This window comes from Halichoeres trimaculatus, unplaced genomic scaffold (genome assembly GCF_033239565.1).
Source record: "Halichoeres trimaculatus isolate MK-OKI-2021-1 unplaced genomic scaffold, fHalTri1.1 fHalTri1_scaffold_9, whole genome shotgun sequence".
NCBI lineage: Eukaryota > Metazoa > Chordata > Actinopteri > Labriformes > Labridae > Halichoeres > Halichoeres trimaculatus.
In genome coordinates this window covers 37,072,976-37,092,710 of record NW_027437188.1, presented here as the reverse complement: position 1 = coordinate 37,092,710, position 19,735 = coordinate 37,072,976, and the positions used below count along the sequence as shown (strand labels likewise).

At 36.0% G+C, this 19,735-nt stretch overlaps 1 protein-coding gene across 1 annotated transcript in view; it reads left to right on the top strand.

Annotated features, from left to right (window-relative positions):
* slc8a2b (solute carrier family 8 member 2b) overlaps nucleotides 1–19,735 on the top strand; it is a 204,986-nt gene that overhangs the window by 172,292 nt on the left and 12,959 nt on the right. Inside the window, exons 9-15 of the mRNA XM_074679096.1 lie at nucleotides 1,131–1,256; nucleotides 1,504–1,699; nucleotides 4,213–4,343; nucleotides 9,719–10,092; nucleotides 13,390–13,493; nucleotides 14,890–14,907; nucleotides 18,335–18,459. Of these exons, the coding sequence (XP_074535197.1) occupies nucleotides 1,131–1,256; nucleotides 1,504–1,699; nucleotides 4,213–4,343; nucleotides 9,719–10,092; nucleotides 13,390–13,493; nucleotides 14,890–14,907; nucleotides 18,335–18,459 (1,074 nt within the window). The remainder of the gene's footprint in view (nucleotides 1–1,130; nucleotides 1,257–1,503; nucleotides 1,700–4,212; nucleotides 4,344–9,718; nucleotides 10,093–13,389; nucleotides 13,494–14,889; nucleotides 14,908–18,334; nucleotides 18,460–19,735) is intronic.

The window sequence follows — 19,735 nt, the reverse complement described above, 5'->3', positions numbered from 1 at the left end:
TTAATGTGGATTCGTGTGTTTAATTTTATTAGAGAAACAGAAATAATAACACAGGCTCTAACATGACTTTTGGAGACAGCCCCTAGTGGACATTTGAGGATCTGCAGTTTTTTTGCAACTCTGATTTGGCTCCATTTTCAAACATGGGAGGTTGTTGCCTGGTTTTTGACTTTTCCACAGAAAGTCCCGCCTCCATCGTCCTCTGATCACACCTGTCAACTCTCTGTTCTTTTTTCGTTTTCTCAGTCAGCTCATGCAGTCAATCGTTGAACTCCAAAATTGAAGTGTGAAAACAATTCAAAGAGTTTGTTTCCCTCCTGTGTTTCATGCAGGATCAATATTTAGCTTTGAGCTTTGTTTTAAGCTTCCTGTCTTTTTTTCTGATCCCTTTTCACTGATGCAGTTTGTAAATATTTAACTGCTCAGAGAGCCACTAATTATTTTTGATCCAGTCGGTAAAATCAAGATGGGGATAAGTCTCTGAAGAGTTGAAGTGTTTTATGAAGCAAGGCGTTAATTGATTGGTTAATATTCAATTTAATTTAATTTGATTAAATTTATTTTTTTATGTATATTTAATTTAATTTAATTGAATTATTGAATTGAATTGAATTGAATTCATTTTATTTTATTTATTCACTTATTCATTTTTATGTATTTAAGTAAATCTGATTATTTAATTTAAATTAATTTATTTAATTTAATTTGATTTTATTTACTTATTTATTTTCAAAGTATTTTATTTAATTATTAAATTACATTTGATTTAATTTAATGTAATTTAATTTGATTTATTTTTTATGTTTTTAATTCAATTTAATGTAAAAGTTTGATTTCATTTAATTTAATTTTATTTTATTTTATTTTATTTTATTTTCTATATATTTTAGTACCATGGGCAAGATCTTAGATCCTTTATTTGTTGTTTTAATTATTTTTTCTTTTATTGTTTTTAATTAAGGGATCTTTTCCTTTATTTGGTGTTTTTTTAGCTTTTAATAAGTTTCTTTTTTTTCTCCTTGTCATATTTGTCTTTCACCTCATTTTAATTTTTTTAATGATGTAAAGCACTTTGTAGCTCTGTGAGAAGTGCCGTATGAATTGAGTCCTTCTCGTCCTCTGTCCTTCAGGTGATCCGGATCCTGAAGGAGCTGAAGCAGAAATATCCCGACAAAGAGCTGGACCAGCTGGTGGAGCTGGCCAACTACTACGCCCTGCTGCACCAGCAGAAGAGCAGAGCCTTCTACCGCATACAGGTAACACACACACACACACACACACACACACACTCGTATCAATCCCTGGAGGAAACATAAGGACGTTCAGCTCCTGCTCAAAGACTTTCAGTAGCTCGGAGGTTTTTTTACCCTCAGTGTGTTTTTCCAAAGGTCAGAAAGTTTCCTCCATGTGATAAAAACACAAACTGTGACTCCTCTTTAAACAAACAAACACTCTGAATGAGAAGTGTTAAATAAAGAAACTCGTCTCTGTGTGTCCTCTAAGGCGACCCGTATGATGATCGGAGCTGGGAACGTCCTGAAGAAGCACGCCGCCGACCACGCTCGCCGTACAGCCGTCACGGACGAGGAGGCCCCAGAGGAGGAGGACCTGGGGATCTGCAGCCGCATCTCCTTTGAGAGCGCCCACAGCCAGTGCATGGAGAACTGCGGCGTCCTGACGCTGGCGGTGGTCTGCCACGGTGAGTAAAACACGCAGTTAGCTGGACCAGTCAGAGGACACAGATCTCCACCTAGACCTTTCATGAACTGTCAGTAGTTATCAGTAATTATCAGTAATTGTCAGTAATTATCAGTAATTATCAGTAGTTATCAGTAATTATCAGTAGTTATCAGTAATTATCAGTAATTATCAGTTTTTATCAGTAATTATCAGTAATTATCAGTAATTATCAGTTATTATCAGTAATTATCAGTAATTATCAGTAATTATCAGGGGTTTCTCCAGATCTTGACTTAACATCATTGCTCGTATCCTCAGAGGTGATAATCACTGAGGTAACGTGGAGGTTTGACCATCACAGAGACCAGACCACTGATTAGATTACCCAACATTTTCAGCCCATGACCTCTAAAAATACAAAAATCATCAAAAAAGATCAAATATTTTTTATTTAGCTGATGAACAGAGAGTCAGTCTATGGTCAGGTGTGTTTCCTGAATCAGTCTGTCTCCACTGATAACGTCCTGGTTCAGTCACCTCAGAGGTCTTTAGCTACAAAAAACAGATCAGACATTCTCTGTTTACATGGTCCTAATCAAACTTACAACCATGGATAAGAGCAACTTAAAGAAATAAGAAAACACTAATTTTAAAGAAAGAAAACTCCAAAATTCAAGTTTGTAAAGTCACAAATTTACGACTTTCTGAACTTTCAAATTTACAGACGTGAATCTGTGAGGAGTCAAATTTGAAATGTTTGAATTTTTGGAAAGTTTACAAGACATAAAACATTGAATCAGTGCAACAATAAAAAGATGCTTGAAATATAAAAGATATTTATATTATATATAGAAAAAAATGGGAAAAATGAAAAATAAAAAATGAATGTCCTGGTGGCCTCTTGTCCTCCTCTATTTGGTGAAAGACACATGCCCAAAAAAAATTTAGAGAAAAAAAATATAATAAAAATGACTTTGAAATGAAAAAAACTATAATATAAATATAATATAATATTTTCTAATAAAGGATAAAAATGTGATTGGAAATGTTTTGGTTTTTTTGGTTTTTTTTCATTTAACCCTTTGATTATCATTTTGCAACCTCTATTTTATGATCCACTTTTCTAGATCACCAAAATATGAACTTATAATCACAAGAAATCAAGTTTTCTGATTAAAAGATAAAAACAAAATAAGTAAGGGATAACAGGATCCCTGCACTTTCATTTTCTTGGGATATAAAATTTAAAAACAGTCCAGCCTGTGTTTTATTAAAAGAAAAAAAAAACATTAAAGATGACACAAAAATGCCAAAAAATAAATGATAAACTTTAAATATAGAAATTTTAAAGAATCTAAAAAAAACACATAAAAGATGAGACAAAATAAATGATGAAAATTAAATATTAAATATATCTACATGATATGTAGAAAAAAATGAAAAATCAAAAATCAAAAAAATGGATTGCCTGGTGGCCTCTTGTCCTCTAATTGATGAAAAGCATTTGCCCCAAAAAAAATAACTTTAGGGAAAAAAAGAAAAAGAAAAGCCAAAAAAATAAATTAATTAAGACTTTTAAATGAAAAAAGTTACATTTATTTCTTTGAGTTGCCTGTGGTAAAAAAAAAAAAAGTAACCTTTTTTTTGTTAAAAATTTCTTAATAACAGTTGAAAATATAAGAAAAAATATATCTACAGTTGAAAACAGTCCAACCTGTGTTTAATAAAAAAATAAAAAACAAAATAAAAAAAAAAGACAGAAAAGATGAGACAAAAATGACCAAAAAATAAATGATAAACTAGTGAAGAAGTTTAAGCAAATACCTGGTTTGATTTTGCTTTGTGTCTGTTTGGCGCCCCCTGTAGGTGCAGTGTTACCTCTTTTTTAACTCATCAGTATTTTATCTCTTTATGTTTCGTTTGTTCAGATTAATCTCTCACAGACGCTCTGATGTGGAAAATGTTCAGATTAAGTTTCTGAGCCGTGACGTGGATCAGTCGGCCTGAGGTCTGCCCCTGAGCAGCAGCTTCAGACGAGAAAAATAACTTTATACGAATAAAAAAGTTTCTCTAACCTGGTTTGTTTCTGTCACCAATAAAAGAGCATCGATATAAATTTAGTTCCTTTCATGAGCAGAGAGAAACTCCTCACAGACACGCAGGGACAAACTTTATGACTTTCCTGCAGTTTATGAGAAATTATAATAAGATTCCAGCAGCTTTACCCACAATGCACTTCAGCTGGCCTCACACGCTGTGTCTCTTCATTTCCTCAGACACAAATCACACGACTCACGCTCCTCAATCACAAATCACCAGGCTCTTTCCTCAGTTTTAATCTTCTCAGATCGTTTCCACCCTCCGCAGGGCGTGATTCTGTCAGCTCCAACTTTTTTACGACACTAAAAACTACTTAAAGTTCAGCCAGAGCTGGATTTATCAGGCTCACAGAGCAGATAAAGAAAGAGGAGCTGAGGCCGTGTCTGGTTTTCGTACTTTATGACAGAAACCTGTTTCCTTTGATCCGCTCAGGGGGTCTGGGGGAGAACACCTTCTACGTGGACTACAGGACGGAGGACGGCTCGGCCAACGCCGGCTCAGATTACGAGTACAGCGAGGGGACGCTGGTGTTCAAACCCGGAGAGACTCAGAAAGAGATAAAGGTGAGTGGGTCAGAACAGGGTCAGTACTGAGACCAGAGTCCGGTCTGTGGTCCCCCTTTCTGTTTAAGGATTCATCCAAAGTTTGAGGAGACGACATGAAGCATTCATGACCTCTGTGAGGATACAGGAGTGTTTATTATGGAGCAGGAGAGCTGACACACACACACACACACACACACACACACACACACACACACACACACACACACACACTGAGGGAGGCTGTGTGACAAATTCTTGCTCTGAGATTTCTTATTGGATAAAACGTGAGCTTTATTTACCTGACCAGTTCAGAAAAATGTCTGATTTTAAGGCGTAAGAGACAAAAATGACGCCTGAATGGCTTGTGGAGATTCTTCTTTTACTTTTTATTTCTGTCTTTTTTTTAATCTACTTATTAATTAATTTTAGTATTGGTTGCTTTTTAATCTAATTAACCTTTGCTATCCTCATTGTGACCTACTTTATTATTTTTGCTAACTACATGATTTGCCAGTGCCATATGCACATTTTCATTGTAAGAAAAAAAAAAATGTTATTGAAGTGCAAAAAATTCAATGAAAAGAGTAAAGGGAAAAACAAAAAAATGCTTGTTAAAAATAGAAATTAATCTTTAAAACAATTCTTATTAATTTTATTTTCTGTGAATTTTCTCATGTTAATTTGCTCAACATTATAAGGTTTTAGTTATTATAATTATAACTTTTGTTATTATTTTAATAGTTTTATTTTATTTATTTATTTATTTATTTATTTTTAAATTATTTTGATTTGTTTATTTCATTTATTTATTTATTAATTTTAAGGGTTATTTATTTTTAGGTTTCTTTTTATTTTTATTATTTCAATTTTTTATTAATATTATTTATTTATTTATTAATTCATCTATTTTTTTAAATATTTTTTCAATTTTATTCATTTATTTATTTTTTATTTTTAAAATGTTTTAATTTATTTATTTTCATGTATTTATTTATTTATTTATTTTTAGGTTTCTTTTTATTTTTATTATTTCAATTTTTATTTATATTTATATATTTATTTATTTATTTATTTATTTATTTATTTATCTATTTATCTATTTTTAAGATATTTTTTCAATTTTATTCATTAATTTATTTTTTTATTTTTTTAAATGTTTTTATTTGTTAATTTTCATGTATTTATTTATTTATTTATTAATTTTTAGGTTCCTTTTCATTTGTATTTATTTATTAATATTTATTGTATTTATTTTTTAAATATTTTTTTTTAAGTTTATTCATTTATTTATTGATTTTTAGGGTTTGTTTTGGCAAAATTTATGCTGCATTTTTGCCCAAAAAACTATAGTTGGGACCGTCTCAAAGTTTGGTATCAAAAATATTCTTTAAACTTATCAAAATAACACGTCAGTTGTTTGCACTTCTTTTGGTGTCACAGTTTTTTAAGGGGATAAGAAAATAACTCTGACAAGTGAATTTTTTGTACCCTTTTCTTGGATCTTTTTAAATTATTTTTGTCTAGTAATATCTTGAAATAAGAAAATTTCCCGGCCCCTGTCGGCTGAATGTGGCTCCTGTAAAGTGGAGTCTGAGTCTGAGGGTCAAACAGCACAGGAAGTTTTTTCTCCTGCTAGAACAAAAGTAGATTACAGTTTTTAAAGCGTCTCTGCTGTGAATTAAAATCTTAATTGGACGTCTGGTCGCGGCAAAGACCAGGTTAGCCTGATAATCTCCTCAAATGAAAGTTTTAGAGAAAGATCAAAGCGGACAGAGGGACGAGCGCTCACATTAAAGAGTCCTGTGGAGGATGAGAGACTAAACACACAGACAGAATAAACCGTCCCATTCATCACGTCGGGGAAAGAGACACATCGGATCAGACGTCCAAAGGTCAGAGTCTTCAGCTTCAACGAGCTACGAGGGGGTTTCATCGATCAGGGCGCAGGAGAGGAGCAGCAAACCAATTAAAGCTGAGACTCTCTCTGCTCGGCTGGAGGTCAGCTCGCATTCAGTGTGGGCGCAGTGTGTGTGTGTGTGTGTGTGTGTGTGTGTGTGTGTGTGTGTGTGTGTGTGTGTGTGTGTGTGTGTGTGTGTGTGTGTGTGTGCGCGAGAGCTGATTAAACAGGGAGCAAACAGCAAGATGACAGAACCAATCACAGCTCTGATCGTTAGCCTCAACATTCACACAGACCAACAGGAAGTCTGTGTTCACACTCCTGCATCCTTACTCTTCACTTCCTGTCAGTGTTGAAATTTGGGATGCTCAACTTATTTTCTGAGAAGTAGAAACAGAAATCTGAATTCACTCAGAAAATGTATTTAACATGGAAAAACACAGGAGAAACTGTGATCTAAGGAAGTGTTTACGTCTTCATTTTAAACCTTATTAGACTTAATATGAGCCACTTTCACCTTAATGGACTAAAATGACAAAGTGGGGTAAGAAAAAAATTAACAGTCAAAAATGTTTCAAAATAAAAAGGAAATATCTTCATTTTCTGATATAACTCTAATTAAAATATTTCTCCCACAAAAAATAAGACAAACTCTTGGATTTCAGTTTTGCAGTGCAGGTAAATAATGTATTAATTTGCTAAGTGAAGCTAACATTAGCAGAGTTAGCTCCCCCTGCAGGTTAGCGGCTACATTGCTAACCAGTGTTGGGCCTGTTACTGGAAAAAAGTAATAGATTACTCATGACACATTCCTCTTTTTAAAAGTAATCACATAAATTTCGTCTGTGTTGTTGTTGTTAACTCCTCCTTTAGCTGAAGTAACGTCTTCACTCCTGTGAGCCTGGATTGCTTTGAGCATGCTCAGTTCCTACTTCCTGTTTATCTCATGAGTATTCAAGTAGCCGTGTGCTGCTAACGTAGATCAGTAACTTTTTCCGCTCCGGTTGTGTCAGCCTTAAACTACACGTCCTGTCTCAGTTTTGTTTTGTTTTTGTTTTTTTTACAGTGATATCAAAAATTCTTCAGTTTCAGTTGATTTTTCTGACCGCTCTCATTCTTACCTGATGTTATGAGGCTTTCTCTACCTCGTTAATGGCGCTTATATAAAAAGACTATAGGGAAGACTTAAAAAAACAATGCTTGTAAAGAAGAAAAATAAATCTTTTTAACAATTTTTATTAATTTTATTTTCAGTGAATTTTCTCTTTTAATTTGCTCAACACTATAAGGTGACCTTGATTTTTAGTTATTATTATTATTATTATTATTATTATTATTATTATTATTATTATTATTATTATTAATTGTATTTTTTTATTTATTTTTATTTTTTATATTTTTATTTATTTTTATTTATCTTTAAATTGTTTTCATTTTTTTATTTTTATTTGTTTACTTATTCATATTAGGTTCCGTTTTATTTTTTATTTTTTATTGTTATTAATTTATTTTTTTAATTTTTTTTTTAATATATGTTTATATATGTTTATTTATTTATTTTTAGGTTTCATTTTATTTTATTTTTTTTGTTATTTTTTAATTTTTTTTTTTTTTTAGTGTTTATTTTTTTTGGGTTTTGTTTTACTTCCAGTGTTCCTTAGGATTAATGTCTGTTTAACCAGACACGGATCAACATTTCAGATGACATCTCTGTCCGTTTAAATCCAGGTAGTAGAGATTTAGAGTAGAGCTTTAACATCAAACTAACTTTCAGACCCGACTAGTGGTTGGAGGTTGAACAACACCTCAGTCACAACAAACAGCTGTAACTTTGGGCTTATATTTGTTAAAAAAAACCTTAAATATGTTTAACTGATGAGTATTTCTGGTGCTGTCTGGTGAAGCTGACGGCATTTAATCCTTTTGTCGACTAAATGAGCACATCTCTTCTCTGATTAATGATCTGATTCTCTGATTCAAGTGCCATGAGCATGCTCAGTTCCTACTTCCTGTTTATCTCGTGAGTATTCAAGTAGCTGTATGCTGCTTACAGAGATCAGTAACTTTTTCCACTCTTGTCATGTCAGCCTTAAACTTCACGTCCTCCCAGATCGCCCTGTCATAGCTTTTTTTTTTTTTTCTTACCGTGATCAACAAAAATACTCAAGTTTCAGTTGATTTTTCTGACAGCCATTATTCTAACCTGAAGTTATGAGGCTTTTTCCACCACAGCAATGGTAGCTCGTCAACTTCCAGTGTTCCTCAGGATGTATATTCATTTAACCCATAGACTGTATGTAGAGTGAACAGCGTGGCTCCACCATTTATCATTGTACAGTTTTGAAGCCAAAATTCTCTACCTCCTGACATATTTTACAATCCCCTGAAAAAAATACACAGAAAACAGCAGCTGTCAATCATGAAATGTTACGAAAAACCTCATTTTAACCTCGTATAACTAATGAAAACGAAACTTTTCAGAAAAAAAGAGGACTTGGATACAAGACAGCCAAATGATATCTTCAAATCACCACAACAATCAGACGTGAGAAACATTTCTACCAGGTGTATTAATTTTTTAAAGTTTGACCACAGCCCATCTGGAATGACTGGGGAGATGGATTTTTTTTACCTATACTGCAGCCAGCCACCAGGGGGAGCAGTTTTTGTGGAGACCTCACTTTGAGCTGAGCAAGTGGACGTCCATTTTTTTTTAGTCTATGGTTTAGTCAGACACAGATCAACATTTCAGGTGACTCCTGTGTCTGTTTACATCCTGGTAGTAGAGGTTTACAGTGTTATATCGACATTAAACTGTGTTTTGACCCCAAACAAACAACTGTAACTTTGGGCTTGTATTCCTTAAAAAATTTTGATTTCACAGACAAGTATTTCTGGTGTTGTCTGGTGAGGTTGATGAAATTTAATCGTTTGCACATCTGTCCCACAAGTAATGATCTGATTCCCTGATTAGAGTACAGAGAAGTCTTCTATTACTCCAGCCTGAGTTTATCCCTGCGCTTATTAAGACGACTCAAAACTAAAAAACAGTTTTCAGCTCAGACGTCTGCCCCGACGCTCCTCTAACGTCAGTAAACTTTAAATTCAGATCGTTTAATAAACACGACTCTTTGCTCAGACTGGGATCTTTATCTGAAGCTTGGCTCTGTGATGAACTTTCAGCTCGTTATAAATTAAAATTCAGCCTGAGTCTGTTTCTGCAGTTAAAGGATTCAGGAAGTGTTATTTCATTATGCAATAAATCAATAATTCATAATTACAGACGACTGACGCTGAGACCAGCTCGTCTCGTCTGTCTCTGTCCTGATCTCTGGAGGTTTCTGTTTTTATTCTGGGGTTGGTGAAGTTTGATTCTCCTCAGACAAAGGTCAGGCAGCTCATGAGATGTTTTGGTCGCTGGAAGTTGAAGTTACAGAGAGTTTCAGGTGAAATCAAACCTCTGAGTCAAACCTTCTGGATCTTTCTGCGTCTCCAGGTCGGGATCATCGATGACGACATCTTCGAGGAGGACGAGCACTTCTTCGTCCGTCTCCTGAATCTGCGTGTCGGCGACGCTGAGGGGATGTTCGAGAGCGATGAAGTCGGCGCTGCCCCCAAAGCTCGCCTGATGGAGCCCCTGGTCGCCACGGTGACCATCCTGGACGACGACCACGCCGGCATCTTCACGTTCAGCGAGCGCATGGTGAGAGTCAGCGAGAGCGTGGGCACCATGGAGGTGACGGTGGTGAGGAACTCAGGCGCCCGCGGCACCGTCATCCTGCCCTACCACACCGAGTCCGGCACCGCCAAGGCCGGGGAGGACTACGAGGACGCACACGGGGAGCTGGAGTTTACCAACGACCAGACCACGTGAGTCCAACACTGACCCCTCATCTTGGGGTTTCACTTCCTGTCAGTGCCGCTCAGACTTCTGGGAAGTGTCAGACAGGAAATGATGTAATCTGATCTGTAAACACTGACTCAAACCTTTCTGGATGAGCTCATCCAGTCTGATTATTCTCCTTTGAAATGTTAGATATCTGCAGCCTGCGGCGTCCTCCAGAAGTTCATCAGACTGTTTGAAAACTGTCCTGGAGCCGTCGAGCAGGTTTTAATCTGCAGACTCAGAGATCAGTGTTTGTTTGATGATCCATTTTTTAATTAAAGCCTCTCAGACGTTGATCAGAAACAAACACTCACCTCCTGGCTCTGAGGACAGCTCAGATTTCAGCGAGCGTGTCTATGAAATATCAACCAGAAAAAGTTTTCAGGAGGTTTTTTTGCCTCCTCTCCTCTTCCATCTCACGCTCTCTGTTTCCCTCCGCTGAGGAAAAAAGATCCTCATCGTTACTCACGAAGGCTGAGCTGAGGGGAGACTTTATGAAACCCTCTGAGTTTGTGTGAGGAGTCAGAGTGTGTGTGTGTGCTGTGCTGGAGTGTGTGTGACCTTATTTTCAGACCAATACTCGACTAGTACTCCCTCTTGACTACCCACTGATACTGAAATACTGACACCACTGGTTCTTTTGATCTACAAAATTTTAGTTAACAGAGACAGATCATTTTGATCAAAAACAGCTCAGTCACTCTGACACCGAGTCCAAAATGAAACACAAACAGCTCTCTGAGTGCATGATTTGTTTTGATGAATGAACAAAAGTTCTAAATGAAACCAACAGCTGTCAGAGTTTTAGTGTTTTTTAAATAAACTGAAGCAGAAAATAAAACAGTTTAATTTGACCCTGATTCATTCATATTATATCTGAACAAGAGCTGACAGTTGGCGTGGTGTCAGCCACAGCAAAGTAGCACTAACAACGTATTTGGTGAGAAAATTTGTTCTCAAGTACCGGTTGCTGGTATCAACAGCTTTCTTTCAAATTGTTCAAAACTTTTGCATATTTTTTAAGTTTCTTTTTTGTTTGTTTGTATTTTTTTTGTTTTGCATTTTTTAAGCAATTTTTTCTATTTCATTTTTTAATTTTTTTAAAAAAAATTTAGCAATTTTTTCTATTTCATTTTTTTTTTTTTTTTTTGCATTTTTTTTAGCAATTTTTTCTATTTCAATTTTTAATTTTTTTTTTTGCATTTTTTTTAGCAATTTTTTCTATTTCATTTTTTAATTTTTTTTTTGCAATTTTTTAGCAATTTTTTCTATTTCTTTTTTTTTGCATTTTTTTTAGCAATTTTTTCTATTTCTTTTTTTTTGCATTTTTTTAGCAATTTTTTCTATTTTATTTTTTAATTTTTTTTTGCATTTTTTTAGCATTTTTTTCTATTTCATTTTTTATTTTTTTTCCCAATTTTTTAACATTTCAAATAATTTGGAAACTTTTGCAACTTTTCAAAATTTCAATTCTTTTGCAAAATGATACACTTTCATTTTTTTATTTTATTTTTGCAATTTTGTACAATTCAATTTTTTAAAAAATAACGATTTTTTTTTTCAATTTTATACATTGAAAAAATCAAATCTTTTGAATCTCAATTTCTTTTTATTTTTTGCGATTTTTTTAAAGTTTTTAAATTTTCAAAACATTTGCAAATTTGTTAAAAATTAAAACTAAGACATCAAATGTGCAGTTTTATTAATTCAAAAAACTTCTTGTTAAGCTAATTATTAACTAGATTTTAACTCCGTTAAGAACTTTTTAAATTTTATCTCCTTTATTGTGAAGATAAAGTAGATTTTGTGGCTCCTGAACGACTTTAATCAGGTGAGCAGAGGAAAAATGGCTCCTATCAAAGTGAAGGTTTCAGACTCCTACATTCAGCCTCGTGTCTTTGGGGTTAAAACCTGAGCTCGATTCCTGGTCCAGGTTTAGTTTGTGCAGCAGGTCTAACAAATGTAAACAGACCGTCTGTGGACTGGTCTGTGGACTGGTCTGTGGACTGGTCTGTGGACTGGTCTGGGTCCCAGCTGCTCTGACTGACGCGCTGCTGTACGAGGGGAGACAGAGCTGCTGACGACTGCTGTGTGTTTGTGTCTGTGTGTTTCTGTGAGTGTGTTTCTGTAAGTGTGTTTCTGTGTGTGTGTGTGGGTGTAAAGCTTTATTTAACATTTCCACACTCTTACACCACCTCGGCTCGGCTTGGCTCGGCTCGGCTCGGCTCTTACAGTAGAATCTGACCCAGTTTCTTCTGGCGCTGGTTGAGGACGGCTCAGTCAGCGTGTGTGTGTGCGTCACCTTCACCCAGAGCCTCGAACCAAACACCTGGATCATTTCTGCAGCTGCTGCATCCACAGTTCTCCTTAACGGTGATTCAGGGTGAGCTCGTCACAAACAGGTGGATGCTCAGCGTACAGAGCTCCTGACGTGTTGGTCGTCAGCTCAGGAGGATTTAAAGGTGACAGGTGGAGCTGGGATTATCTCTGTTCTCCATCTCCAGCCACGTCCAGCCACAGAGTCTCCTGCTGTCTGCGTTTATCCCTCACATCTGTCCATCCTCACACTTTCACTCTCTTATTCCTGCTTCGTCTGCTTCGTCTCTCTGAGTCTCTCGTTCGTCTCTCGTTCGTCTCTCGTTCGTCTCTCGTTCGTCTCTCTGAGTCTCTCTGAGTCTCTCTGAGTCTCTCTGAGGCTCTCTGAGTCTCCAGCTCTGAGGTTAGCGTCCCTGCTCCTGGACGTCTTTCCTCCTCAGCGCTGCCTTTGTTCCTCCTTTCATGCATCCTTCTTTAACTTCCTTTCCATCCTTCCTTCATGCCTCTCTCCTCTCTGTGAGCCAGTCTCCATAGAGACGTTTCAGTCCTGGTCCTCAGAGACCCCCACAGGTCTTGTCTTCATCTCTTCCTCTCTCGTCATGAAGGTATAAACCCGCTCTGACTCACTTCCTCCTCAGCGTCCGTTCCTCCGCTTTCAGACTTTATCTCTGGAAACTTTCTGTCGATGGTTTTAAAGTTCACGCTGTCCTGTAATGCTGCTGTTAAAGAAAACCCTCTTCTTCTTCTTCTTCTTCTTCTTCTTCCTCTTTGCTAAGGTTTTGCTAATGTAAGCTTTATTGAAGTGACGTGGATGAGCTTTGACGATAAAACCGATCATACAACCAGAGTTACACGTGACGTGAAGAGTGTGAGTGAGGAAGAAAACACTTCAAAGTTTGTTAAAAATTCATCTGTTTCTTTGTCTTTGTGTGTGTGTGTGTGTTTGTATGTGTGTGTGTGTGCAGTCAGAGTTTCCAGGTGAGGATCATCGATGATGAAGAGTATGAGAAACATGAAAACTTCTTCATCGTGTTGGAGGAGCCGCGCTGGCTGAAGAGAGGGATCTCAGGTAACGAGCAGCTCACACACACACACACACACACACACACACACACACACACACACACACACACACACACACACACACACACACACACACACACACGCGCACACACACACACACACACACACACCTGTTAGGAGACAGGAGGTCGCTCTGAGGGGGCGGGGCTTCATGGCGCTTTGCATCAGACAGACCTCTGAGGCATCGAGACACAGAGTAAAGAGGGAAAGGAAGGAAGGAAGGAATTAAGGAAGGAAACAAGTAGGAAGGAAGAAAGGAAGTAAAGAATTAAAGAAGGGAGGAAGACAGGTAGGAAGGAAGGAAAGAAATGAGTAAGGAAAAAGGTAGGAAGGAAGAAAGGAAAAAAGCAAGAAAGAAAGGTAGGAAAAGAGAAGTAATGAATTAATGGAGGAAAAAGGTAAAAAGGAAGGAAGGAAGGGAGGAAGGTTGGAAGGAAAAAGGTAGGAGGGAATGAAGGAAAAAAGGAAGGAATTAAGGCAGGAAAAAAGGTAGAAAGGAAGAAAGGAAAGAAGGAAGGAAGGAAGGAAAAAAGGAAGTAATGAATTAATTAAGAAAGGGAGAAAGGTAGAAATAAAGTATGGAATTAAGGAAGGAAAAAACGTAGGAAGGAAGGAAGGAAGAAAGGAACTAAGTAGGAAGGAAAAAAGGAAGTAATGCATTAAGGAAGGAAAAAAGGTAAGAGAGAAGGAAGGAAAGAAGGTAGAAAGGAAGGAAGGAAGGAAGGAAGGAACTAGTTGGAAGGAAAAAAAGGAAAGGAAGGAGGTAAGGAAGGAATTAAGAAAGGAAAAAGGAAGGAGGGGTAGAAGGAAGGAAAGAAGGAAGGAAGAAAAGAAGCATCCAGGATAGGAAGGAAGGATGGATGGTAATAAGGAAGGCAATGAGGTAGAAAGCAAGGTAACAAGCAAGGAAGGGAAGAAGGAAGGAGGGAAGCAAGCAAGCAAGCAAGGAGCAAACAGGGATGGCTGGAAGCGAGAAAGCAAGTAGGGAAGAAAGGAAGGAAGGAAGGGAGAACACAGGAAAGGAGGAAGGAAGGAGCAACAGGGGGAGAACGGAAAGAAACATGGAGAGAAGGAAGGAAACAAGCAAACAGGAAAGGAAGCAAGAAAGGAAAGAACAAGGAAGGTATTAAGTAAGCAATGAAGGAAAACAGAAAAAGCAAGCAAGGAAGAAAGAAGGAAGGAAGGACGCACTAAAGGAAGCTTAAAGTTCCTGAAATGTTTCTTTGACCTCATGTCTGACCTTAGATCAGTCTGACGACAATGATGATGATGATGATGGTGATGTTGATGATGATGATGTTTCTTCATTTCTGACCTCAGAGTTTCTCTGTGGAGCTGATCGTGTTTTCACTGACTCCGTCTTTTCTCTGTCCTCCTCACAGCTCTGCTACTCAACCAAGGTAAGCCCGTCTCCCTGTGCCCCGCTCTGAACTCCTTCTCTGTTTTCAGCTTCACTAACTGATCCTCTGTTTAACGTTTCATTAATCGTCGGTGGCGTTCAGCTCCCACACGGTGAGCAGTAAACAGAAAAGCTTTTTACCTGGAGGTCACGCTGTTTCTGAGTGAGCCTGTAATTATCCCAAACAGAAACCCCACAGTTCCCGTCTTCCCTGAACCTTTGTTCGTCTGTTTTCCAAACTTGTGCTTTTTAACGACTTTATGCTTAATTACTGATTTAATAACCGAGCTCCTGGACGTCGATACGGAGCAGTCTGATTGGTTCTGTCAGTCTCCCACGGGTGGAGCAGCTCAGTGGTGTTTCTCTCAGAGGACATTGTTCTCTGTAAAGACCTGGCTCTGGTTCCCGGCCTCTCTTTCAGCTCGGCTCGGCTCGGGGAGCGCTGGGTGTTTGTCTGTTTACATTTGGATCAGAGCTGAGCTGGCACAATGGAGTCGTTCTGAAATAAACGCTCCACAGATGAGGCGGCGCTCCACTCTGTGCCCTGTCACTGTGGGCTGATGCTGATGTATCGCTGTGTTTGTGGCAGACGGCCAGGTGGAGTCTGCGGAGGCCGAGCTTCATCGTACGAGGGAGGAAAGAGTGGAGCACGCTTTAACCGAGCTATGGATGTAATCTGTAAACGACAGGAGCTGCAGGAGGAGAGTAAACCACTCCAGCTCTCATGGAGACGTCAGCTGACACGTCTCTACCTCCTTTACAAAGATGATGACAAACATAAGCTCCATCAATTTTAACCTCGTTTCCACCAAGTGGTCTGGGTTGGATCAGTGTCAAGAAAGTCTTTTCCTCTGTAAATTCCTTAAAATGAACTCAAATGAAAGTAAAGTCTCTACAAAAACAGCTCCCCCTGGTGGCTGGCTGCAGTATAGGTAAAAAACTCTGTCTCCCCAGTAAAAACACCTGATGGAAATGTTTCTCTCATGTGTTGCTGTAAGGATGTGATGATATTATCGGTCTGTGTTGTGTTCAAGTCCTCTTTTTTCGCTTAGAGCAACAGTCTTCAAACTGCGGACCTTTGACTCCTTTGCACTCCTGACACCTTTGCTTTAAAAACAAAAATATGTTATTAAAGTAAAGAATTTTTATTTTTCTTACAGAGCTGCAATAAAGCTTTTAATTTTCTTTTAACTTTGCAAATTTTTCGAATTTCATTTTTTTGTGTTTTTTTTTCAAATTTAGAAAAAAAAAAAAATTTTTTTGAAGATTTTGCAAATTATTGCATTTTTTTTATATATGTGCCAATTTTTGGATTTCACAATTTTTGAAAAATGTAGCAATCTTTTGAAATTACTTTTTTTTTTTCAAATTCAAGAAATTGTTGCAAATTTTTGGAATTTTACAATCTTTGAATTTTTTCAAATTTTTGCTATTTTTTCAAATTGTATCTTTGAATACATTTTGAAAATTTTGAAAATCTTTTTTTAGTATAAAATTTTGCAATTTTACATCAGAAATGTATCATTTTTTAAATATTTGCAATTTTATTAAAGATTAAAAAATGAAAGCATCACATGTATGATTAAATAAAAACAAAAAACTTATTTGGAAAATTATTAGAGTAAAGAGCTGATATTTTTCTTACAGAGGGTATTGATGATAAAGGACATAAACACTCAATAAAATCATGTGTAAAAATTTTGTAACTGAATATGGATCACATCTTGCAATAAAGCTTTCAATTTTCTTTAAACTTTGCAAATTTTTTGAATTTCAATTTTTAAGAGATTTTTTCAAATTTAGGAAAGGAAGTCCTAAGATTTTGCAAATTATTGCAAATTTTATTTTTTTGAATTGGTGCAAATTTTTTAAAAAAGGAGCAAACTTTTGAAACTAATTTTTTTTTTGCAAATTCAAGAAACTATTGCAATTTTTTAGAATTTTACAATTTTTTAATTTTTCAAATTTTTTGCAATTTTTAAAAATTTAATTTCTAAACACATTTTGCAAATATTTGAAAATCATTTTTTTAAATAAATTTTGCAATTTTATATCAGAAAGGTTTCATTTTTTTTTAAATGTTTGCAATTTAATAAAAAAAAATTAAAATGAAAGTATCACGTACAATTTTATAAAAACAAAAGACTGAGTTTTACTATGTATCTTTATATATATATATATATATATATATATATATATATATATATATATATATATATATATATATATATATATATATATATATATATATATATATATATAATTATTATTATTTTTTTATTTTTTTGCTTTTTTTTTTGCTTTATTGTGAAACATTGTGTAACGATGATTGGCAGCTGACGTTTCAGGAACAGTAAAACACGTCAGGAGGGAGAGACAGGAAGAGATTCGACTCTCCAAAGGGAAATTATATTGATACGGACTTACTGTTCTGACAGAAATCATGTTTGGCAAAAATACATTTAGATTTTTTTAGTTGACCCATGAGAGAGAGAGCAGAAGAACCTGGAGCCGGCCAGCAGGGGGAGCTCTGAAACTCCTCATGTCACTTTTTGCTGAACCGTCTAAAAACTGTGACTGGGATCATTTTAAAACTTTGTTAATTTGTTCATCCTGGAAACTTTTTCTTGGATTTAAAGCGAAACAGAAGTGGGAGAGGAGTCTGAATGCGAGCCGCCAGATTTAAATCCTGTGCCGTTAATGAGGAGAGCATCTGCTCCCTGCTCAGCGACAGCCCACTGACTGAGCTCCGACCAAATCGCTCACTTAAAGAAGTTCATTTCCTCCAAAGCAACAACAGCTCCTGCCATGAAAGTTCCTCTGACTCTTTCTGAAACGTGAGTTCCTCCAGGGGTCAGAAACACTGAGGCTGCTCCACCAATCAGAAAGGTTCAGCTCACAGGCCCCGCCCCCAAAGTTCCTGGGCCTCTGTGTTTCCTGCGTTTCCTGTAAACTTTGTCAGAACAAGTTTAGAGCAACAAAATATCAGAGCTGGAACAATTTGGTGGAAACTTTCCTCCCCTGCTTTTCTCATTTCTCTCTGAAGATCCAACGCTCCAACGCTCCAACGCTCCAGCTCTGTCTCTGTGTCTCTGTGTCTCTGTGCTGTTGTTGTCTGGCTTACACACACACACACACACACACACACACACACACACACTCACACACTCACAGAAATCATCCATATGTCATCCTCTCATGCTCCTCTCCTACACTGTGTGAAGACACACACACACACACTCCAGCCTGAAATAAAACGCTGACTCACAGTTTGTTACTGATGCAGCAGCAGCTGAAAACTCGTGTGACGCGTAGTTTGGCTTCAGCTCTGACTGCTGCTCCTCACGTCTCCTTCTGTCTCCTCCTGTCTCCTCCTCGTCTCCTCCTGTCTCCTCCTGTCTCCTCCTGTCTCCTCCTGTCTCCCACAGAGGGCGTGGAGGGGCAGATGAGCGCCGAGGAGGAGGAGGCTCGGAGGATAGCTGAGATGGGGAAGCCCATCCTGGGGGAGCACAGCCGCCTGGAGGTGGTCATCGAGGAGTCCTACGAGTTTAAGGTGAGCTCCTCATGTCAGTCTCTATGGAAGCCCATTACTGCCAATTAATAAAAGATAAAAAGTGATCAAAAATCATAATAATAATTATTAGTATTATAATAAAGAAATCATGATACACAAAGAAAAAGTCAATTATGACAAATAAAAAACAATACTTTGAGATAAAAGATTGAAATTATGAGGTGACAGGTCCAAACTGTGAAGAAAAAGTCATAAGAATAAGATAGAAGTCAAAATTATGGCATAAAAAGTCGTAATAATGGGAATAAAAATCATAATCATAGACAATATTCAAAATAATGAGATTAAAAGTCACAATGAGTAAAAAAAAAAGAAAGTTGTACCTATGAGGTCAAATCATTATTTTGACACAAAAAAATCTAAATTAGTTTAAAAAAAAAAAAACATAATTATGACATTAAAATTCATGATTCACAGATAAAAAGTCTATTATTGTACAAAAAAACCCATAATTTTAAGATCAATAAGAAAAAAATTGCGAGATGAAAGGTTGAAATTGTAAATAAAAAGTCAGAAAAATATGATTAAAAGTCATAATTAGTTTACAGAAAGAATATTTATGAGATAAAAAGCCATCGCAAGAATATAAAAAGTCAGATAAGATTAAAAAAAGTCATAATAATGAGGTGTAAGTAGAAATATTCATAAGTAGAAAAATTATTATGTGATAAAAAGTCCTAATTACAAGATAAAAATTCATGATACACAGAGAAAGAAGTCAGTTAACAAAAAATCAAAATTTGGATATATAAATTGAAATAATGAGATAACAGGTCCAAATTGTAAAATAAAAAGTCAGAATTATAAGATAAAAAGTCAAAATAAGTAGTCAAAACAGTCATAATAATAGGATAACAGTCAAAATTATGGGATAAAAGTTCATGATACTGAGATTAAGATTTGTAATTAGTAGATTATTTACAAAATAATAAGACAAAAAGTCACTATAAGTACAAAAAAGGTTGAACCAATAAAGTCAAATCATTATTATGACATAAAAATCAAATTAGTTGATAAAAAAAGTCATAATTATGAGATAAAATGCATGATTCATATATAAATAGTCAATCATGAAAAAGAAAAAACAGAATTGTGAGATGAAAGGCTCAAATTAAAAATTAAAGTCATAATTATGAGATAAAAAGTCAGAAAAATATGAATTAAAGTCATCATTAGTGAACGAAAAAGTATAATTATGAGATAAGAAATAATAATTATGAGCTTCTAAGTCATGATGAGTAAAACAATAATAATT